The sequence below is a fragment of the Lipophrys pholis genome (genome assembly GCF_963383615.2).
Source record: "Lipophrys pholis genome assembly, chromosome: 22".
In the NCBI taxonomy this organism is placed as follows: Eukaryota; Metazoa; Chordata; class Actinopteri; order Blenniiformes; family Blenniidae; genus Lipophrys; species Lipophrys pholis.
The window spans coordinates 18,566,887-18,590,787 of record NC_137644.1 but is presented as its reverse complement, the minus strand read 5'-3'; the positions used below and the strand labels follow the sequence as shown (position 1 = coordinate 18,590,787).

The window sequence follows — 23,901 nt, the reverse complement described above, 5'->3', positions numbered from 1 at the left end:
CAGGGGGTCATCAAATATTTGAGAAGAACTTTTTTCAAGCCTGCAGATTAGTATAAAGGTGTACTTAACTACAAACGTCCTGAATAGTTTTAAATCATGTTCTTTGTGCAGTTCCCTGACTTCCTGAATTTTACAGCCGAGTTTAGTTCGCAACAAAACAAGTTTTGTCGAAGGAAAATGTTGCTGCGCCTCTATTAAATAAATCTTGTATAGTTAGTTAACACTTTTCTTGAGTTTCACACCCCAACTAACTGAGATTTTGGTGAGAAAGTGAAGACTGAACGATCAATATTGGTAATATAGGTAATACTGAAATGCAACACCAAGTATTGATGTTGTTCTTTCATCATCTCGTGTAAAAATGAAGACTTATCTCCCACTGAGATCGCATCGAATCATTTTAAATAAGAACTGTGGGAACTCGAGACGTTATAATTGTGTTTGATGTAATAGATTGCCACACCCACTAGATGGCAGTGTCTGACAGAGACGAGCTAAAATGGGTTTTCCATGCTTTCCACACTTTGGGTGTCTCCTAATAGTCCCTCCTGTCTCCTAATAGTCTCTCCTATCTCCTTTCCTATCCACTTCTCCTTCACCCCCAGAAGTGTTTAAGTGGTGGCCATGATAAGGAGCGTTCAAATTCACAATCAGCTAAGGAAAGGAGGCTCAATGTTTCCTTTAGAACTTTCCGTCGCCTAGGAAACACTGATGCTTCCTTTACCAAAGGAGACCAGCTCATGCTGCCCCACAATCTGCACACTGCAGCAAGAAAAAGACTATCAATATAAGCATCCAGGTATTCCTCTTTAATGTCTTTCCACATGTGGCCATGGGCTTTTCTTCTCCTTCACGGTTGGTCTTAACAAGGATGACTCCTTTCAGTGACGATGGCATGAAACACCAGGTTCACCCGGAGGTACGGCGCTCCGACAAGTCTTACCATTTTTGGACTTGAGTCTTTCAGCGGGAGCAGCTTCGCCACCGGTGACCTCCGCGTCAGACTCACCGGATGTGTCCGTTTCTTCCGGGTGATGCTCTTCATCAGAAACCTGCTCGTCCGTGTCGCCAGACTGCTCTGTGTCATGATACTCTCCACAACTTGGCCCTCTGTAAATCTTCTCTTTTTTGCAGGCTGCAAACTGGAGGTGAGCTCATTGCGAGTCGCAGACACTAAACTCAACTGACCTCACAAGTGTGGACGTGCTCGTCTTTTTTTTTTTTTTTTTCATTTGTGGAGGGTAAAACAAGGCAGAATGAGAATCCTCTAAATCTCACATGATCGGGCGAGAAGCTCGCTGTCGGTTGACAGTGCACTTAACATTTTAGTTTTAGCTCTAGAATCGCTTTAGAATCGTATTTATCTTTCTAGTGGGGGTCGACAGCGACCCTAATAAGACAAGGGCAATAATTTCAAAGTAAAATGGGACCCTAACACAGGACTAAGATTCTTGGATTACAGTTTAGGAACGGGAAATAAACAGGTTATTCGCAAACTCTTATTAGAAAACATTTTCATCGTGTTATATGGAGAGACTTGTACTACATAATATACAAGTTTTATCTTGAAAAATAAGTTGGCGTTCCTGTGTGTGAATCCAGGGGAGTGTAAAGACGATAAGCAATTCAACTCTTATTGTTTTAGTTATTGAAACGTGCTTTTTCCACGTTAGGAAATATTCTTTTTCGTTTGCTGTGCTTAATGATTTTAACATGTCACACCAGAAAAAGCAAAGCCATGAAATTATAAACAATAACGGCAGTTGTGTTTTATTCTGTCAATTTGAAAAACCGTGCTTGGAGAATTATTTCACCTTGTTATGAATAACCATGGAAACCTGCACAACCATTATTATTCATTCCATTCTCGCTCTTTCGACTGTTGGCAAAACATCTGTCTGAATGGTTTATAGCTTCATAAGACTTGCTTCACTGACTTATGTCCACCCATTATTCATTACCAACTTGGGAAGCGATCTCTCACTGTATAATTCTTTTATTAAAATCAGAATTAAATGTGGGTAAATTTGGGACATAGTCTCTGGATCCCATAATGATTGTGAGCCATTTCTGTCTCTCTTGGGGTTGTGATACAAAAAACCCTGCAATTTCCCAAAACGTATAAGAGTTGAGAATCAATAACATGATATTGAGAAACAGTTGGATTATCAAATGGTAACTTTACATTGGAAATATATTGCTCGAAAACAACAGCAGCATTTTCTTCTTTTTTGCAGTATTTCTCCCCTGTTCATCACCATGACAGTGCTTTCTGCTATATATTGAGGTACCTTATATGAGCAGTGACACATCTAGAGTTGTAGTTTTTGTATTACTGGATCTTCATGCTGTTTTCCACACAGATAACCACAACATACTAATGGACAGACTCAAAAAACGGTTGTGGATTTCAGGCACTGTATTAAAATAGTTTAAAACTGACCTGTTGAGATACTCACTATTCTGTATCAAATGGTTATTATGAATCTGAGCGTATGAAATTCACTTGTGGGGTTCCTCAAGGCTCTATACTCTTTCATTTAACATCAACAAGCACCCTGGAATCCATGAACATTACAACATCTCATATCATACTTATGCAGATGACACACAGCTCTTTATATCAGTGCCAGTGAATAACCACAGCCCTATATACCTGCTGAGTAAGTAGATTAAATTAATGGGTGAAATGTCTGAACGTTTTACAACTTCACCCAGAGAAAACTGAGGTCATTGTTTCTGTTAAAGGATTTACTTCAGAATCTTACGTCTTGTCTGTAAAGCTTTGAATGGTCTGGAGCAAATACATCTCCGATTTATTTGTGGAATATGAAACATCCAGATCCCAGCGAGAGAGATTTACTAAATGTTCTCAGAGTCAGTAAAATTCTTTTGATGACAAGTTGATTTTTTTTTTTTTTTTTTTGTGAAAGTTATTACTGTCGTATTTCCATGCACAAAAAATAATAACAGAAAAATATGTAGGAGCTATTATTTTTTTTAAAGTTAATTTTGAAATACACTATTAACATTCAATTATCACGACAGAAATATATCACCCAAAGCAAATATTCAGTCCCATCCTCAATCCGTCATCCATCTCTCACACTCCTCCAATCATGTTTCACTCAAACTTTGTTTTATTTGACAGGCCGCTGTCAAGCTGTTGAAGGCTAAGATGAGAGTGTGTGTGTGGGAGCAGGAGACACGGCAAATTGATTGTCCTTATGGCTTGTGGGAATATATAGCTCTTCAGCGTCCTGCTGGACCTGCAGCTGATGCTCTTTTTCTTTCCTTTTCCCAGAAGGCAGCAGAAAGGAGACGTATTGAGATGCCATCAGGAGGGGAGGATGGCCTTGTGCGAGGCCGTGCGGCTCCTGCACAAGGCAAAGAAGACGGACGTCTTTCCATGGTAGTGATGTGAGTATTGAGGAGATCTGCTCTCTTTAGGATCCGAGGAGAGTGAAGCTGCTGCTTGATGATTGATTGGATGTGAGTGGTACAGGTCAGATCATCAGCGAAGTGAAATCACATATTTCACACTGCTGACCGTTTCCACATCAGTGCCATCAATTAGTTGCAGAAAGTGAAGATATTTAGATTTCTGTATACTTATATTGATTTTAGTTGTATTATGCTTTTTTTTTTAATTCACAGTGTTGTATGTCTGAATTTTAACAAGTTTGAATACGTTTTAACATTGTTCTTGAGCTTTTGTTTTAATAGCAAAGGCCTGACAGTGGACGGGCTGCAAATCAAACTTGACTTGAAACTTACGTATATGAAATAGTTGAATGCAATTGTGGCTATTCAATATATGTCTAAGCTTAAAAAAAGAATAGATAAATAGAGGTTGAAATAAGAAAACTGTACGATTAGTCCTAGGTATACAACAAACTCCCAACGTCTCATTTTTCAAAGATGACAGTGGTTTCATATAGACAGCTCTTACTAACATGACAATATATTATTCAACTGTTTTCACAGACTTGATATTGAAATTCAAGTTTAATTTGCCTATAATTATACCAAAACACTTTTTTTAGTACATTAATGATGCACAAAAGACAAGCTCTCTTGCCATTTTGAAGTCGATTAAAATTGTCTGATGTGACAGATTCAGATCCTTTGAGAGATTCAGACACACACACACACACACACACACACACACACACACACACACACACACACACACACACACACACACACACACACACACACGAGGAGCACTCTTGCTGAGAATAGTTTCTCTTGTGTTAAATCTTATGACTCTGATTTGTCTCAGCCAGTGAGTGACTGCCCCACTGTGCGCATGCTGTTCATTACGATGAATGCAATTTAATGAGAAACGACAATCTGAGGACACGCAAGTGGGAAATTAAGAGTAGGGTTATTCCAGTTCATCTGCATGTGACGTCACCTCATTAGTGCCACTGATTGCTGATGCACTTACAGCGGAGAAGGAACACCACCGCAGAAATACAGTCAGATTACCAATCAATGTTCTTTCCAAACATATGGACAATTTTTGGATGTTGTTGTGTGCATTTTGTGGGGGTGGGGTTACATGTGCTTGGTAAGTGGGGAACTCACTACAGCTTTGGAGGAGAGGCTAAGAGGATTTTCCATCTTAACGTCTCAGCAACTGTCACAAACAGTCAGTCACCTGGAGGTGATCCCTTCGAGAAGCGTGGCTATTTGGGTGTGTTTAAGCCTTTCCATGCGGAGGGGAATCCTCGCAAATGGGAACAAATAAGCGTCTAACATTGTTCATATTGTCTGTGCACTCCACCAACTCGTTTTGCATTGATCCCACGTCGCTCTGCAGCTTTAAATACTCAGTCACACGAGGCGTCTGCGGCTAAAAATAGTCTCCACCAAATACAGTGTTTAGTCAGGTTTGACAGACATTTGCAAAAATTTGAAAACACACAGCTTTTAAAGGAAGGGTTCGCTTTTTCTTTAACTTTCAATTGCTTAACACCCAAAATAAACTGAAAAGAACTAATGCTTAAACTTGCTGGAGTCTATAAAAAGTGTAAAAGGGACTATTGATATGACAAACATATGTGCAATCAAGTGGAGAAGTTTTTTGTTTTTTTTTCAATACAGGATGTTTTTTGAGCCGTACAGAGGTTGCTTATGCAACTCTTTTGTTCATTCTCACAGAAATACAATGTTGTGGTGGACTGAGTCTGACCTTGGTCTCTGACTTCTTTTTTTTGTTTTTCAGGGTGAAGACTGATTACTGTTGTGCTGTTTTCATTCGGCCCCAGCTCTGGAATGAAAACCAAAATCTTCCACGAGGTCTGCACAAAGCTTGAGAAGCACTAAAACTCATGCCCATATATCCTGGTGTCAGGAGCTAAAAAAACCCCACACACAGCCCACTGCAACATACTTCCATAAATGTTATGTTTGCTGAGTGTTTTTAGTTTTTAGCATGGCCCACTGAGACAAACCTCACACCACTCTCATGTTCTCTGCAAAAATGTGTTGCTCTGTTCGCCCAGCTCATTCACTCCAGTGCTGTCCATTCTAATTCTGAAATCCTCTTTGTGAAAATGACGTGGTGGCACCGATAAAAAGCAGGATTAACCCATACATAGAGAGGGAGCAAGACATAAAGAGAGCTACGTGGAGCACTTAGCGGGACAGCAACCACTCACTCCATTCAACTTGTGTCCACCGCTCAGGGCAGCGACTGCTTCGTCCCTCTTATGAGTGCAGCAGCTCGTCCTTCTCCTTCCGGAGAATCTCCTCCAAGATTTGAGGGAGATCAAAACAACGGCTTCTCCACAACAACGCTCGGCCGCTGGCGTCGTCTCTACAGTGACACCCTCTCAGTGGAAGAATCTCCTAGGTGACGCCCGCCACCGACACGCCTAGAGGTGGCTGCTGCTGCTGCTGCTGCTGCTGCCGTTTTGTAGGCAGGTGCATCCTGAGCAGACCGAGAAGCCTGACACGGGATTTTCTGGCTCACTCTTTCGTGGGAAAACATTGTCAGGCTTCCCATTGACGCTGGAAAGCAACAACGGCGCCGTTCTTAGAAAGAATAATGGAACTCAGATAAGAATATTTGGGAAGCAAAAAAAAAAAGAGGATTTCCATTTGTTTTTGCAATTTGTAGACTGACTTTTAGACTTGGATAAAAAGAACAAGAAAACTTGAATGTGATCTCCTGTGTTGGGAAATCTTGGACTTTACAAATCAAAACAAGAAACTTGTTGCTGTTGCTGGCCACACAGCAGGGCTGAAGTCTGACCGCGGACTCACGATGGAGGGATTTGGGTATGAGCACTTTGCTGACGAAGCAAAACAGAGCCAACAGGACGACTATCAGAGACCTGTAGGCGATGCTCAGCCCCCGTGCACTGATGCAACCTCCCGGGAAAGGGAGCATTATGTGCGGCAAAGCTCACATGGACATGAAAGTGCTGCCCAGAGATACAGCGCCACCAGGATCCAGGCTGGCTTAGGTCCAGAGAGGTGAGTCCTTCAGAAAGTGTGGAAAGATAAGATGCGTGCAAATCAAACAAAAGTACTTCTCTCTATCCAGTGTTTCCAGAAAGCATAGAGAAATAAAACTTTATTTTACAGGTCAAACGCATGAAAAGTCTGCAAAAACAATAAATGCTGAAAACATGTTTTTTTTTTTACTTAATCTGAATAGTCTTTTTTTATCTTGTGATGTTTCTTTGTTGTATTAAGTATGAGTCTACATTAAGTCTTGTTTGAGAATCCAATCTGGTTTTTAGGTCAGCGGTTTTTATGAACCGGCCAGGGACATTTACAGTTTATTTTCTGTTGCTTGATGAGCACTGTAAATTACACAAATAATGAAATGAAACCATAAAACCGAGGCTAAAAGTTACTTTTCCACCACTGATTACCCTCGGTGCCCGGGTAAAATGAAGACGTGGGCTGATGACAGGATCTTACTTTCACTGGCTCTGCCTATAAAAGGCGCCACATGTAAATGAATGTCACGTTGCCGGCTCAGTTTACATGTACACACACACACACACACACACACACACACACACACACACAGACACACGCACACGCACACACACATGCACTGGCATGAGATGAGCGTGCAAATGCCCTCCAAGATAAATCCCCCGATTTGAATGACACTTCATTCTTTGAGTGACTGTTGGTGATCTATGCACATAACCACATACACACACAAATCCACTTATGTCGAGTTGCCGACTGCTATTTTTAACCTGCACCTTGAACACACCGACGGCTCTGCGATGTGCCATTAAGGTAGGAGTGAGCAGCGTGCTGCAGGCAGTATAAACAAGACTGAATCGGGGGCTCAGAATAGCCGCGGTGCATAAAGGAACCACTGACCCATATATGCAATGACCCACATTTGATTTGACACAGAGACCGGGGAATCAGATCCCCTGAGTCACCTTGGCAGATCTTTCTGGCGACCCTCACCTAAGAATGTAACACCACGTGGAGCATTTCATATCCCCCAAAAATCCTTGCAAGAACTCAATTTAAGATGGATACTGTCGATCTGTGACAATGGTTTGACTGAAATTTACATAATTTTATGTCTCCTAAATGTATATATAGCCTGCTTGAGCTTAAAAATGATCACATCTATGTTATAGATCCATTGTTAAAATTAGCCAAGTTCATGTCGCGATTTACTGTGACAAAATCTGCAAAAGGCAAATTGACACTTCATCTGAATGACTGCCACAACTATACAATGTTATCTGTTAAACACCTCAGTGATTGAAAGAGTTTGTGTGTTCAGTTTGGTTAAGAAGCTGCTGGACATATGTCGAAACGTTTCAGGGTGGTGCAGCAAAGGGCACCGGGGTGGTAAACGATACAGGCAGTCATATATGTAGTTGTGAGAAAGCAGTGGGGCGTTTTTTTGTTGGCTTGGTGCCATCAAGGCAGTCAAGCAGTGTCAACGCGCACGTGTATGAGCGTCTTGCTTAGAGGTGGCGCAAAGTCCCAGACAATCGGCACGCGGGAAATACCTTATTATAGAATTTGGCCTCCTCTAATTGAGGAAATGTTATTGTTTTTCTTGTTTTTGTTATTGCTTGTCGTTAGGTGTAGTGGTTGGCACTATCGCCTCACAGCGAGAAGACCCCAATTTGATTCTGATATCTTGGCCTTTTTGTGTGGTGTTTTTTGTGTGGGTACACTAATTTCATTCCACCGTCCAAAGACGTACGTGTGAGATATGGAGTGTGAACATGAAGGAAGCGTTGGCCCCTCTGATAGACGGAAATCCCGCCTCGGCCCATTGTCAGTCGGGATCAGCTTGGATAAAGCGGGAATGAAAGATGAATGGATGCATTTCTTGTTAAATGTCCAGCAATCAAAAGAGCTTTAATTTGTATTCTTATTATCTCCGATAGAGATTTTTGCTTTGAACTTGTGTTTTTCTCTTTTTTCTACCCAAGCAGAGCAAATAAGTAGAACCTGATCAAAAGAGCTGCAGTTTTTATTTTCCACACCGCAGGATACAGCAGCATGGTTAGAGCAGACACACACACACACACACACACACACACACACACACACACACACACACACACACACACACACACACACACACACACACACACACACACACACACACACACACACACACGCACACACACACGCACACACACACGCACACACACACACACAATCAGTCCTCAGTGGAAACAAATCTGAAAGTATCAGGTGATAAGTGAGTGATTCTTTTCCCTAAGTAAGTCAACCTGTACACAAGTGTCTTCACTTTTGAGGCAGCTGTTATCATGTGACCAAAATGTGATGTACTCTGGCTTTTCAGCACAAGTAACCTTGTTAGCATGACTTCTGAAGGTGACTTCCATGTGACCGGGAAGATAATGAAAACGCAAGAAAGTTCTAAATTGGAGGAAGGCAAGTAAAGTTCAAATGTGTCCCCTGAGAAAGACAGAATGGCTTCATTCACTGTCTCGAAGGAACAAGGATCTCCACTAATTCATCTTTTTTGTATCCAAATCTTTGAAGCACCATATTGAGGAAAGATCACGCAAAGATCCACTTTTCATATTATAAATTTCTCATTTTCAGAGATTATATTCTCGATACATAATCCATCAGAAAGTATCGAGATCCATGCTATGATCCCGCTGGGAGGGAAAATTCTCTCACCAGTTCCTCGAGTTTCATGTCTTGTCACGTCGATGTCGGCTCATCAGAGTTTCAACAGTTATATGTGCTGCTGATTTGACTGTCATGTTTCACGTCAGGTAGATTTGATTTATTGTGTTTTAGTTAATTTAGGTTCTGCCATGTTTCCACTTCCTTGTTTGCCAATGTGGCTGATTCCCCTTCTGACGGTTACGTCTGGTTTCAGGTTCCATGTCGATGGTGCATTTCACATGCACTTCCTTCCTTAGTCGCTTGTGGCTCCATCCCTCATGTGTTCAACTTGGTTGTGCTCATGTTCGTCTCATCAAGCCCCATGTCCTCGCGCATGTCTGAAGCTCTCAGTCCGTCCTGTTATTCCTGTCTGCTTGCCTGTTTAATTATCATCTCATACACTCTGGATTTATATTATGATCAGCTCCAGTCTACCTGTGCTTCTAACAGATCGTTTTAGACAACCCAGTCGCATATTTATGAGACTAAAGACATGTATTGTAGTATGAAACCTGTATTATGTGTAAAAAAAACAACCATATATTTCCTTATTCTGTTCATACTTTGGTAATTTTACATTTCTCCTGGGATTTTGTTGCTTGTCCCACCAGGAGGTGTAGCTCTGCAGTGTAAGTGGAGAAAGTTGTTGTTTGCAGTGTTTTGCAGTTATTTTCTTCCTGTATTATTTTGAGTTTAAGTTAAGCCTCTGCCTTAGTTGAAGTTAATGTAGCTTTTAGTCTGTTGTGAAGATATCCTATCTATACCAATACAATACACCCTAGATATCTTCTCTGTATAATACACATTTAATTCAACTTCAAAGTCATTTTGAATTGGGTTGGTGTGGATGGGTTATTAAATATAGCACATTTACAACAAATGATCATATCTTTTGAGTTTATTATAAGACTGCTGCCTAAATCATTATGTTTGTATGACTGCACCTATTCATGCAATAATTAATTACCAACATCCTCCAACTGGAACCGGACCAGTTTGCTCTAAAAAAACTATCTGGACCAGCAAAACCCGTTTAACCTTTAAAATGAGATTACATACATAATATTTATATGTGCAAGGATTAATGATGACTAATTCAAGAATTATTTACAAAAACTATTTATGGGGAGGAGATATAGAATCTTATGGCCACATGGATGAAGGACATTTGTGCTATTTTAACCATTTTTTAAGTAGCTTCATTTGTTTTTATTCATTTTTCATTCAGTTATTATTGTTTGTTTTGCTTTAATTCAAAGAGATAAGTCACTTTGAAGAAGTCTCCGGTATGTCAATATAATAAAATGTTGTTTTGGTATAGTTTAGTGCAAGCTTCAGGGAGCCACTGTAGAAGGGCCTAAAGGTTGCAGACTCCTGGCACCGGAACAAACAAACCCACAGACGTATCACACTGTGACATACTACACTTGCAATATCCGTGCATTTTGGTTTGAACCGCGCAGTGTGGAGGGAGGCTGATTGGAGGAGCTGCAAGCTGCACAGGGTTAAACCCTTGTGGTTGAAAGGGCAGGAGGAGGATGGGGGGCGTGACGTCACTGGACGCGACGCCACTAGTACATAACACCAACACGCACCGTCTGCAGCAGCCACAGGCGCTCGCGTCTCATCCCCCCTCCGCGAACAACCGGGACTTTTTTTTTTTTTATTCTTTTTTTTTTTAACACCCCTTCTTCCTCCGGACCTCCAAGCCACGAAGGGGCCGCTCGTTTTGCTCGGTGCTTCGAGGTACGAGAAAAGCCTCCCGTCGTCCTCAGAGCGGCCGCTCCACGACGGTCACATCTGGAAAGTTGCTCGCTTCTCGTCAACGTGGGCATCCAGCTCCTCTAAGGTGGCTATAGCTAAAACCCTTCCTCTCCACACCCCACCACCCCCTCCCTCCGCCTCCTCCTCGCCAGAATTTCTGGGTGTTCACGTCGAAACGCCTGCTCTCGGTCTCCGTGGTGGCGAGAAAAAAAAATAAAAAACAACTCTGAAAACTCTTCCGTTGTTCAAAATGAGGTTAGAAATAAGAGGCGTGTTGCTAATGCTAACTGCTAACGGCTGCTCCCACATGTCTGCCAGTGCAACGTAGCCCAGTCTGCTAAAGGGAAAAGTTCTGCTACATGGAGAATATTAATATACTTGCACCATTTCGTGTGATGACAATCAATTTAGAGATTTTGTTTTGTTGTGATACGATTAGATATTATGAAATTATACATGCTTTAGGAGGCTGATTATTTCGGGAGGGGTATGTATTGTTTTTGTTAGTTGGCGTCCCTGCTAATTCAACCTATTGATGTAGATCGAAGCAATCACAGTTTTACTAATGTTTCTAACCGTACTATATTTATTTCATAGTTTTTAGAGCTGATCTATCCCAAGATATTGGTCGCAGTGACGATACATACAGATATTTTGTGCAATATTACGCATGGGTAATAATTAATAATAATAATAAGTGAGTCGGTAAAGTCAGCTGGCCCTCGGGTTTCTGGAAATGATGGCTATGGTCATTCTGCCAGTCAGTCCCGTCACCTCACATACACTTGTGTACTTGTTGGCAGGGAGCCCTGAACGCAGCGCCAAACCCCCTTCATAAACTCTGCAAAAATAACATTGCATCAGTTTCCGGAAAGGTGTTGCACGTGTGGTGAAAGATGTGGCAGATTATTTCCCTTAGATGAGCACTCGACCTTTAATTCGGCTCAGTTAAAACACACACAACTAGTCGTGATGGTTGGATGTTAACTCTTATGTCTGCTTTGCTTATTATCTTCTCATAGTATTCCAATTAAATCACCATTTACTTAGTCATTGGAGATATATATCGCATTTTTCGGGGAGAAATGCTATTGATTACTGCGTAGTGGGTGGTGTATCTGTCCTGGAAAGGCGGTTATCAGCGTCCACCAGGCGTGCTTGTGTGCGTGTGCGCGCGCAGCTGACGTGCTCGGCAGCATGGATCGTGTAACGCGGCTGAGCAGCAGCAGTATGGATGCTTCATCCTCACATCCCTGCGCCAACAACAAAGACAGGTTGGAAACGTTTTGTTCCCCGCCGACGTCCAGGGAGCTAATGTTTGCCGGGTGCAGATAGTGTAATGTAGGTCAGCGGGGCAGCTTATCGAGCGGGTCGCGATGACGCGGTCTGCGCGTTTTCATCATTGCGCATCAAATTATTAAGTGTGCGCCGTTATAAATGTCGAAAGCGTTGGGTGGGGGGGTGGTAGGTAGGTAGGTAGCGGTAGATAACCTGGTAGCGGTTCAGATACATGTTAGTGGGTCACCCGGCTGTGTTTCTGAATTTCACTAGGTCGTGTGGGGACATGCTCCCAGCGTCTGGTTTTATTATGGGAAATGATGATTGGAGGGTAAAAAAACCAAACATGAATGCTGATTAGGAAAAAAAAAGGGCTCCATCACTTCTCTCTATACATGCATAGGATTGGTCATGGTCATATTTGTGTTGACTTGCAGCTTGTACCGTCATTACGTTGCTGCTTGTTTGTCAGGGTTATTTTTAAAAGTTGATGCACCCGACACGCAGGCGCGCCGGACCGAGGCTGGCGGGGGATGTTGATGTTGCCATGGTTATGTCTTCCCATGAGAAGGTCATCAAAGCTCTGCCGGGCAGAGTGGACGTCTAGTGGTCCTGCTGCGTTTCCTCGTCACCTTGTCTCTAGATGAGCGTGGATAAGCGTCTGCGTGTGGCGTGTCATGCCGCACGTTTAACCGACCTTGCCTCTCTTTTTACCATTTGGCAGCATGGCGGATTACCTAATCAGCGGTGGAACGGGCTACGTCCCTGACGACGGACTCTCCGCCCAGCAGCTCTTCTCCATTGGAGATGGCCTTACGTACAAGTAAGTTTGATTGCATGGCAAGTGTTTTGTTTTTTTATTTTTGGTCCTTTTAAAATTTCACTCATTTCAAAGTAAGGTTTGCTTCTTCTTTTTTTTTAAAAAAAAAAAACCTAACCTGTGCGAAGATGCTGGGTAAAGTGTGCGCACCAGTGCTTTGTAATGGCCAACACATTTTGAATCGGCAGATCTGACCAACAGTGTGTTGTCTCCGATGGTCATACGGCTGAAGAGCTATGCTCTAAAGGAGATGGGTTGACTTACAAGTGAGTAAAAACAGTCGTTTTCAAACTGTTTCAGAAATGCTCTGTCTGTCCAAATAGTGAACTTCAAGGGGGGTTGGGGGGGTGGGGAGCAAATGATTTGTCCTTCCAAAGAACAACTTTGACTCCTACAAAATCATGCTAAAATCTCGGCCTTGTGTCGTGACTTGGCGCGCATGATTGCTGAAGGTTAACATACGCCTCGCCGGAATGCTTAACTCGATCTTGGGTCATGGGGATAAAATTTGCTTCTAATTGAATTTAACTGCATTATTTACTTCCTACTTATCGTTGCATTGCATGACCTGTCCTATAAATGTAGAGAGCGTGACGGCTCATGTCCTCTTCCTCACAGTTTGCTTTGGTTAAAGTACTAACCGAGCACTAACTTTCACACCTCTTCATTAACCTGCTGTCTTCTCCGCTCGGCATGCTGGTGACAACGCGTCATGTAACCGAATTATTTCTGCTTACATTTCCATAAAGGCACTTTTTATTTATTTTTTTAATTCACACTGCCATGTTGGATTGTAGTTGTTGTCTGGGACCCCTCTTTTCCCTGCATTTAATCTTCTCCTTAATCCTTGACCTCTGCTACAAGTCCCAACAACCTCTACAATTAATGATTAAGATGCACTCTCGGCATTACCCAAAAGGTCATTTTTAGTTAATGTATCATGGCGCGGTTGAGATTTTTTTTTTATCAGCTGAAAACGTTTCTTGAGGTCTTTGCTCGCCCTAACCTCCACCGCTCCTTTGCTCAAGCTAATTAAGGGAAAAATGCAATTTGGGCCTCTTTGTGTGGTTTGTAATTAGGTGCAGCATGTCGGAAGGGAAGGTTGCACACATGATTGCCTGTACGGACATCATGTGGCTTTCAGGAGAAATCGAGGTGGACGGGGTGGGTTTGATGATGAAGCACTTTGTCGGTCTTTGTACCTCAACTTTCTTTCAGGCAGAAAACTGTTTTCTGTCAAATTCCTATATAACGTTAAAGTAAATATATACAATTGTCAAACAGTGTGTACATGGTAAAATGGCCATTTCCTTTTTGTACGTGTAATTTGAGTTATAGTAAATGGAGGGGGCAGACGTGGCTTCCTGCAGCCAGGTGCAGTAAATCTTCCAAACATCACGGCTGATGTTGTTTTCGTCAGGTCTGCCAGACACTCCATGTTTCTATTAGCACTCCTGAAAATGGCCTTGAAAACATGAGTGCATCACAACTCCCTCCTGTTGATAGATTTTCTTGCTGCTCCTTTTATATGTGGAGACGCTGTGAAATTCAGATCTCCAAGTCGATGACATTTTCTCACACACGTTTCAGGCTTTCAGCTGTGTTTAAGTATTTGATTTACACAGGGTTGAATGCCTTAAAGCAATGCACCACACCACCATATTATGTGTAAATAAACGGTGTTTTTTCTGAGATTCTACACTAAAGCTGTGTTACAAATTGCATTCATGCTGCTCAAATGACTTAAAAGCTGGATCAACCTTCCTTTTTTAAAGTATCGAGGGAAAGTTCAATTGCAAATGCAAACAAATCAATTTGGCTTGTTGATGGTCACATGCTGCTGCTCATTAAAGTAAAATATATTATTCTTTGGCACTCATATTTAGACGAACTGTGGACGTTCACCCTTTTTAATTAAAGTATGCTTGTGGATCTATTGTTGAAAAAGCTCATCCCAGTTTAGCCGCAGACAAACACCAGCAGGTGAGGATCGGTTGTAGCCTTCAGGGTTTTACTTTGAAACACTCCCTCTTAGCCTAATTCATTTGTGTACGTTTAACATGCAAATGAAAACCACGATGAGCTCCGACCACGCCGGTGTTTTCTTTTAGGATTCAGGGCTGGCAAAGCGAGCTCTGGTTTTTTTTTTTTTTTTGCTGCTGACCCGGAGTCCGTGTGCTTCAGCTGAGGTTTGTGGTTCCTGCTAAATGCTAGCAGACGTGGGCTGGACTTCCTTCGTGTTCCCTTGGTTTGATTGTGGGTGTTGGCGTTCCAAATTAAGGGGAAACAAATGCGGCTCCTCCCAGTGCAGTGTCTCATCTCGTACATCTATTCGATACCTTTTGCTTCTTCCAAGCGGAGGAGACGAGGCTGAGCTCAGACGTCAGTGGCGCGCACAACTGATCCCTCTCACTCGCATCAAAGTTTCCTTTAGCGTATAATACACAAAGCGCCTCTCTTATTCCCTCGATTTTCCATCTTGTCTCCGGTCTGTTTTCACACCCGTCTGTTAAGAAAGCCACAGAGTACACACACAGTCTCTGGCACAAAAACAAACACGCCGTTCCTGTCTGGCTTTTGCTCCACTCATTGTGTTCAGAACTGGAAGAGGTCAGCGGTAGCAGTGTAATCGAGTCGTTGACATTATTAACGCCGTCATACAAATGATCCTGAAGATGCGTTCTTCTTAACTAGATGTTCATTCACAGTCTTTACACATTGAAGTTCCATCATATGTCCGTCACGTTTGTTGTTTCCCCACTTTTTTTCTTAACTCATCCTCTCCTTTATTCACTCTCCAGCTCACCTGTTTTCCATTTATCGAGTCTCTTTAAGAAGAGTATTTTTAGTCCATGGCAACATAGGCTATTCTGGTTGGTTCCGACATAAGAGTCTTGCTGCTGGTATTTTATTTGTGTGTATTTTAAACCTTTAGACTGTTGCAACAATCAGCCCTCTTTACTTTGGCATCTTGTTTATGTCTTTCAGTGACTTCCTGATATTACCAGGCTTCATCGACTTCACCTCAGACGAAGTGGTGAGTACATATGTGTGGAAGGCTTGAGGGCACAAAAGGTCACACCAGGGCCGTTATTGCCTCCAGAGATCGTAGCAACGCAGTGCAACCACTCAGTTTTCCAGCTAGTGAACTTTGCTTCAGTTCTTTTCCACGCCCATCGGGATGGCAGTCGCGCCGTTAATGGGCAAGCCGGTCCCCAAACCATTTGTTTTATTACAGTGGAGTCCTTTTAATGAGTTTTTTAACAAACATGCCCACTCCAAACCTCAGCTATATTTATATAATTGCGGTTTAAACAAAAATGCTGATGTTTTTCTCCCATTTAAAAGCCTGTGCTTCAGTCCTCCTCTCTTCCTGCCCTGCTATTTTTGCTCGGCGTGGTCACACACCGGCTGCTCATTCCCTCCTGTGTTTACATTTGGTCACTTGTTCGTTCATCCATCCCTCTCGGCAGATGACGGTAGAGTTAATCTCGGGGCTTTAGCTGAAATCCTTCTCTTCTGTGTTGACCATCTCCGAGGGTTTTAATTTAATATATCTGTAATCTGCACTCTCTTTCCTTCGGTGTTAAAGAGCGCCGGCCTCACTGCGATGGAGGTATCGGCCTGCCATGCCATCAGGGGTTAGCCTTCTCCATAGAGTCCCCGTCTGCCCTACTTTAACTCTGGATAGTGAGCCCACTCAAGCTTAAATAACATGAATGCTTGCACATTTGGCCTCAGTAACGTGAGGAAATGGCGCTGAGCTCTGAAAGTCTTGTTACCTTTTAGGTTTGCACGCCCTCAGTAAGGCGTTAGAAACATGAAGCGGGCTCACGTGAGCGGGACATTCTTTGGGGGTCGTGATGTTCTTGCCACGCTTTCCTAACTCTCGGTTGAATGTAGCAGGTGAGTGCAGCAGCGCTCGCTAAATGGAGAAGTGGTGTTAGGTGGTCTCTATTCTCTCACTGCGAAGCCTGCAAAAGGTCGCCAGTGTTTATGTTTGTCATAGATAGAAGAGTAAAAGCCACCTTCGCTTTCCCACGTGCATGTGCAGGAAGGTCGTTATTTTCACTTGACCGGCGGATGAAAACAAAGAGAGTTGGTTGTTGTGGGAATCACTCGTGGGTGACATTGAACACAGGGTGTGAGACACTGGCTCGTTTCAGGTTTCCACACACTGAGAGGAGGAACACATTTCTTTTTTTTTTTTATTGGATTTTTGAAGCAATCGATGAGAAACATCTGATATTAGAAAGCAACATTTTTATTAAAAAAGTGCATGTTTTCTCTATTGAAACAATGGGGTTTTAACATAAGGTCACATGAAATTCCTATTTTCACTGCGTTTGTTCTGGGTGTAGACATTGATGTGTGTCTGTACTTCCACTGAAGGGAAAACTGAGCCAGTTGAAAACAGTACAGCTCCCTAGTTCACTCTGCCCCCTGGTGGACTCTTGGTGTCCTCTCTGTCTTTCTCTCTCAGGACCTGACGTCAGCTCTGACCAGGAAAATCACACTGAAGACCCCCCTCATCTCCTCCCCCATGGATACCGTCACAGAATCGGCCATGGCGATTGCTATGGCGGTAAGAACCATGCATCATTTTTAGGTTAAGCACTCTGATTTAATTTCTCTTTAAAGTCTTTTAATTGTCACGCGCTGCCTCTTTGTAACGCTGCAGCTAATGGGAGGGATTGGAATCATTCACCACAACTGTACGCCAGAGTTTCAGGCCAACGAAGTCCGCAAAGTCAAGGTAAACTACCTTTTTATAAAAACATTTTTTTAAATGTTCTGTGATTTTATGTTCAGTGATTTTTGTGTTTTGTTTAGCATGAGAAGTGGTACCTTCAGAAATTATCTGCTCCAAACCAATCTCATTTGACCCTGGCATGTGCGTGACCATTGACTTCACTTTTTGTGTTATCTCGTCCCTTTTTAGCGTATGGTAAATGTTTTCCGTATGTGTGCTGTTTTTGTGTGACGGTGTGTTTTTATCTTTGTTACTTCCATTAATCGAGTTATTTTAATGTCTTTTTTTTTTGTGTGTGTGTTTGTTACCATGTGTGGTGTTTGGGTTTCTTTGCTGTTTGATGTTTGACATAAAATGGTGTTTAAATATGAACAATGCTAACAATTGTGGTGTTTGTTTGTTTTTTTTCCCCTGGGTTTGCAGAGGTTTGAACAAGGTTTTATTACAGACCCCGTGGTTATGAGTCCACGCCACACAGTTGGGGATGTGATCGAGGCCAAAATAAGACACGGCTTCTCCGGTATTCCTGTGACGGAGACGGGAAAAATGGGCAGCAAACTGGTGGGCATCGTCACCTCAAGAGACATTGATTTTCTTTCAGAGAAGGACCACAACAAACCCCTGGAAGAAGTGAGTGTCTTCATTTGGGGTTGACAATTTTTCAAGCTTCAGTGTTATTCAGATTCTAAAATCTTGCTTTTTTCTCTCCTTTCTTCTCCCAGGCTATGACTAAGAGGGAGGAGTTGGTGGTAGCTCCAGCTGGTGTTACACTGAAAGAAGCCAATGATATCCTGCAGCGCAGCAAAAAAGGTGAATAAAATTGTGCATGTTCACTCTGTCTTTACATTCACCGACTTTGCTTTCAACAATAAAGACAGATTATTTCTTTTTGGGAAAACAGAAGCAGATTAGATAAAGGTGTTATGCTTTCTCTCCAACCAGGTAAACTCCCCATTGTGAATGACAACGATGAGCTGGTGGCCATCATTGCCAGGACGGATCTAAAGAAAAACAGGGACTACCCCCTCGCGTCTAAAGACCCCCGCAAACAGCTGCTGTGTGGGGCCGCCATCGGCACAAGGGACGACGACAAATACAGACTGGACCTGCTCGTCCAAGCTGGAGTGGACGTCGTCGTATTGGTGGGTGTTTTTTTTGTTTGTTTTTTTTCACCACTGAATCATTGTTTTTCTACATAAAAGGGACGTCTCTATATGTCCCGATTTATTGAATTATTTTTCCAGCATTTGTCAAATATCTTCATTTTTAGGAATACTCAGGAACGCAACATTTTATGTGTCAGTATAATCATATTAAAATGCTTGTTTTTACTTTTCTAGGACTCTTCACAAGGCAACTCGGTTTATCAGATCGGCATGATAAATTATATCAAACAGAAATATCAAGAGCTACAAGTAGTGGGAGGAAATGGTGAGCGCCACACACAAGTATCCTGCCGTTACTATGTGCTCATTCTTAAAGCAAAAGTTGAACATTTCAACACTTTGATTAATGAGCTTTGTTTCTCTGCAGTTGTGACGGCAGCCCAGACCAAGAATCTGATCGATGCTGGTGTGGATGCTCTGAGAGTTGGCATGGGCTGTGGCTCCATCTGCATCACACAAGAAGGTAGGGAGCAAGGACAGGACGTCTGTCCTGAACACCCGAGTCCCGAGAATACAGAAAAAGCTTTTAAATGCTTAATTCCAGAAGTTGCATCGTGACCATATAAGATTAAGCTGATAAATATACCGTGTCTGATGTGTATCAGAGTGTGAACGGCTGTGGGGGGGCTATCAGTTGCTAACGGTAACAGACACCTTGAGACCACTCCTAGTTGTCATGGTGATTTGCTTCTCCTCTGTGTTGCCATGGGGACGGGTCTCATGTTCAGACTGGGTCACATTGACTAAAATGAACAGAGACGCGATGCAGCAAATCGTCTGCAATGGTGAAACATACATGAAATTGATGATCTCAAAATGTGTTTTATTTGCCTTCATGTCAAATATTTCATGTTCCAGTCATGGCTTGTGGGCGGCCTCAGGGGACCTCTGTGTACAAGGTGGCAGAGTACGCCAGGCGTTTCGGGGTTCCAGTCATCGCCGACGGCGGCATTCAGACTGTGGGCCACGTGGTGAAAGCTTTGTCTCTCGGAGCATCGACAGGTGAGATCTCAGGGATTTCAGTCTTGTTTTCTGTGGAAATATCCAGATTTCATAATGGTAAACTGTTTTTCACATTAATTAGGTTATATTTAGTGACATGAACTCAAACTTTTTCATACATAACTTTCATGCAGGTTAAAGCGATTAAAAGTGCTTCAAATAATAATAGACAGGAGTCCTGGTGGGTAATGGTGAGGACAAGACAGAAATGGACGTGGGAGGGGGCATTGATTAACAATATGAGGGACATGACGGAACTAGAAAAAATCCTCAAAAAGACAAAACTATATAAAATGTTGAAATAAAACTTGTACATTGGAAAATAAACTGCAATGACAATGAAGTATTGCTCCTTCTAAATACATAGAAAGGAAGGCATTGAAAGGAATACTAAGTGGTGAATTAAATCATCAAGAGGCATTAACAAACAACAAAAATGAAATGCTGTCAATCCTCTCATCTTTAGTGCCTTGTTCAACTTAGGGTCGTGGGATTGCAGCTCCTCAGTGATGCTCAGATGCTGTTGCTTGGCCTGTGGGAGGAAACTGCAGTACCAACTGAAAACCTCACACAAAACGGGGAGAATGTTTCACAAAAAGTTCTGTCAGCGCAGACCTGAACTGGAAATATTCTCACTCTGTGCTGACGGAGTTGACCACTAGACCTCAACGTGGCCTGGTTAGAAGTCTGACATATGTGTACTTTGAAAAAAAAAAACGTTTTTAATTGAAAGCCGAGCTGAAGGGGGAAATTTTCCAGCTTTTGTTCAAACTAATGGGTGAACAACTCAGCAGCCTGTGGCAGCCGAAGGACTCCTCACCAAAGTCTTCGTACAACATTCTTGTTGAGTCTCGTGGATGTTTTAAAACAGGGGTAACTCTCTCCTCTTTTCCTCTCCAGTTATGATGGGCTCGTTGCTAGCAGCCACCACCGAAGCTCCCGGAGAGTACTTCTTTTCAGACGGTGTTCGCCTGAAAAAGTATCGCGGCATGGGCTCCCTAGACGCCATGGAGAAAAGCACCAGCAGCCAGAAACGCTATTTCAGGCATGTGGAAAGATCACGTGGAGCCGCTCCGATGTTGAGAAGTGGATATTAAAACTGTGATGCTTTCTCCGCAGTGAGGGGGACAAGGTGAAGGTGGCCCAGGGAGTGTCGGGCTCTGTCCAGGACAAGGGCTCCATCCACAAGTTTGTACCTTATCTGATAGCGGGTATTCAACACGGCTGCCAGGACATTGGAGCCAAGAGTCTGTCTATTCTACGGTGAGTTGTGTCCGTGACTCGTCACGGGTTCTTGATTCTCCTTCTTTGTGTGTTGTATTGAGTGTGTGTGTGTGTGTGTTTGTTTCTCAGATCCATGATGTACTCTGGAGAGCTGAAGTTTGAGAAGCGGACCATGTCGGCACAGATGGAGGGAGGCGTTCACGGACTCCACTCGTAAGTACCTATAAACATCTTAATGCCGCAATGAACTACAGTTAATAGTTTTAACCCAACTGCATTGTTTTGGAAGGATGAAGCTCAGTTTCGTGGTCTTTGGCGACATCTATAGGCTAGGCATAGAGATGAGCAGTAATTACTGGTGTGGCCTTTAGGGGCGCTGTGACTCACCAAATACACCCAAAATGCAGGAGAAGACGCATAGACATTGACTCCTGCTAAGAGATTTCTATACAACTCTGAGTTATGTAGGTCTATGCTCGTGCTACTCGATAAATCCAATAAACTGTAGAGACGCAACCTGGTCGTTAAAATGATTCCAAAGGGGATTTAACATTACATACTCTCACTCCAATGTCGGGTTCCTAGATTCGCTCTTAGACATCAAAACTTTGTGTTGCCGTCTTCCAGACCAGAGTTTCACTTTGCCCTCTCCTCTTTGCCTCCACAGTTACGAGAAGCGGCTTTACTGAAGCGGGTTCGTGTGAACGTAACGCACCCAAAACCAACAGTGACCAAATGTTCAATCGCCACTTCTGCTAGAATACACGTCACACACTACACCTTCTCTGCTCCTCCCCCTGCGTATCACTCGTGCCCTCGCCGATCCCAGCCAGATGATTTATTTTTTTCGGGGGGGTGAGGTGAAGGACACCGAAGTGAAGTGAGAATCTCCAGTAGCGACACCAGACTCTGAACACGTGGGATTTTTGCACACAAGAAGTGGCGCATCAGGGTTTTTGGGATGGCATACCCACCGGTACCTTGAGTATGCAGCCCAATCCCAATTTTATGAATGACCGTGCGTGTGTGTCGATCTTGGCGAGAGTGTGATGTTAAAAATGTGCATTGGGACAAACAAAGTGAAGGTGCACTGTGTTTATGTGTTCTGTTAATAGTGAATATATCCATGCAGATGGTGTAGATCCCATCAGGGTCATTCGTTTTTATTTGGGATCCATGCTTACCAGCAAGCTCCATGTCAGAATCCTCACAAATCCCAAGTTCTTGAACACACATACACACATGTAGACATATAGACAACGGCGTCTATATTTCCTTGTTTGTTTTTTTTCAGCGCTTCTGGCATCACAAGCGCAAAGTCTCCTCGAAGAGTAGCTGCTCGTATTTCAGCACTTACCGTTTACGCTTGTGTTATGTGCATTTTGAGGTACGAACTATTGGCCACACGTGTTATCCTGTCAGCCTTGTATCCTCCGTCGTCACCCGCAGTCAGTAGATGACCAGTTTTCACCACTGTGCATGTTGACCCCCCCCCCCAAAGACACATTGAGCCAAACAACCAGTGTCCCATCTCAGTGCATAGCGTTCTCATGTCGAGTTAGGAAGGGACCAAAAGCTGAAGATCAGGTATGTTGCAAAGAGAAATCAGTGGAAATGCATCAATCAAGGAAGGAAAAAGGAGGAATGACCGTTCCCTCGCCCTTAATTTGAATACTTTTCGATCAAACTTTATATTAAACCTGTATAGTCTTGGAACTGAGCTTGAAGGGTTTTTGATATGCATGTTTGTTTTTTCACGAAGCCGATCACGGCTGTATTTATATTCTGCTTTAATTGCATACATACTGCCAAGTGTGTCGACACTTATTTGACTCTTCTTCTTTTTGTAATTTTTGAAAACCAAAATTGGTGCGACAAGTTACTTGTTGCCTGGTCACTTGTTTCCCTCCTGTGCTTTCATGGTTCTCTGCAATAACCTTTTCTTTGTTTCTGTTTACCAGAGAAATGCCTTGAAGCAGGTTCATTGTTAAAGCGGCACATGCCAGCTCAGTGAAAAAGCAGAATGCTATATCTTCTCACCTCCTTGTTGTACCTTGAGACAGTATCACAGTGCTTGTTATCATTCAGCTTATGTAGATGTAGGCTTTTCTAACATTTTTATGTCTTTTTTGCCAGCCAGGTGTTTCTTTGTTTTGCTTTTTTGTTGTTTTTTTTTAAGAAAAATGTCCCAGATTATGAAAGTTGAGTTGCTTTCTCTAACATGCTGATGTGCTTGTACCTTCGGTGGGGTTAACTTGACTAACAAGATCTTGCAACTGGACTTGAGTGCAAGAAAATGTACAAGGAAGTGTTTTCGGAGAATCATTTACAATTCCAATCGGTTGGAAAATGACTGCTGCTTGTTTTCACTTTCCGACCTAAAGATGTAATTCAGGTTTGTTTTTTTTAAATGTCTTACATGTCAAGTACTGAGTCCTGCGAGTCCATCTGGAAAGCACAAATATAGTGATACCTGATATGGTCAAAATTTGTTTTCTTTTTTTCCCCCCTATGTTTTTGTATGAAAAATCAACTGTTCTCACAACACAGTAGTGTCTGTTGAATGGTGAGCTTACCTTTTTAGATGGACAGAAAAGACTCAGTATTTAGTGAATCCAAGATGGGATTTTGAGGAATATCTCTTCAGAACATGTTTACAGTAAAACTCAACAGAGTAAAGTTGCTTTTGCTGTTTATTAAGGTAATAAAGAATAAATAAAACTCTTCTC

General features: G+C 42.6%; 1 protein-coding gene across 4 annotated transcripts; it reads left to right on the top strand.

The window, feature by feature from the left end:
* Positions 1-6,277: 6,277 nt before the first annotated feature.
* Positions 6,278-23,898, top strand: impdh1b (IMP (inosine 5'-monophosphate) dehydrogenase 1b; the record flags this gene model as incomplete). 4 transcript variants are annotated; one of them, XM_080492189.1, is made up of 16 exons in its annotated part: positions 6,278-6,489; positions 12,932-13,030; positions 13,216-13,293; positions 16,016-16,064; positions 17,511-17,612; positions 17,709-17,783; positions 18,204-18,410; positions 18,503-18,590; positions 18,723-18,922; positions 19,121-19,211; positions 19,314-19,409; positions 19,805-19,948; positions 20,849-20,997; positions 21,072-21,211; positions 21,302-21,385; positions 21,840-23,898. In XM_080492189.1, 16 exons carry the CDS (start codon positions 6,278-6,280, stop codon positions 21,859-21,861), a joined length of 1,836 nt encoding a protein of 611 aa, XP_080348315.1. In that variant the 3' UTR covers positions 21,862-23,898. The 4 variants fall into 4 exon arrangements, with proteins under 4 accessions (XP_080348315.1, XP_080348316.1, XP_080348314.1 ...); XM_080492190.1 differs by lacking the exon at positions 13,216-13,293; XM_080492188.1 differs by lacking the exons at positions 6,278-6,489; positions 13,216-13,293 and adding an exon at positions 10,724-11,014 and having other exon boundaries at positions 20,849-20,993; positions 21,068-21,211.
* Positions 23,899-23,901: the final 3 nt, after the last annotated feature.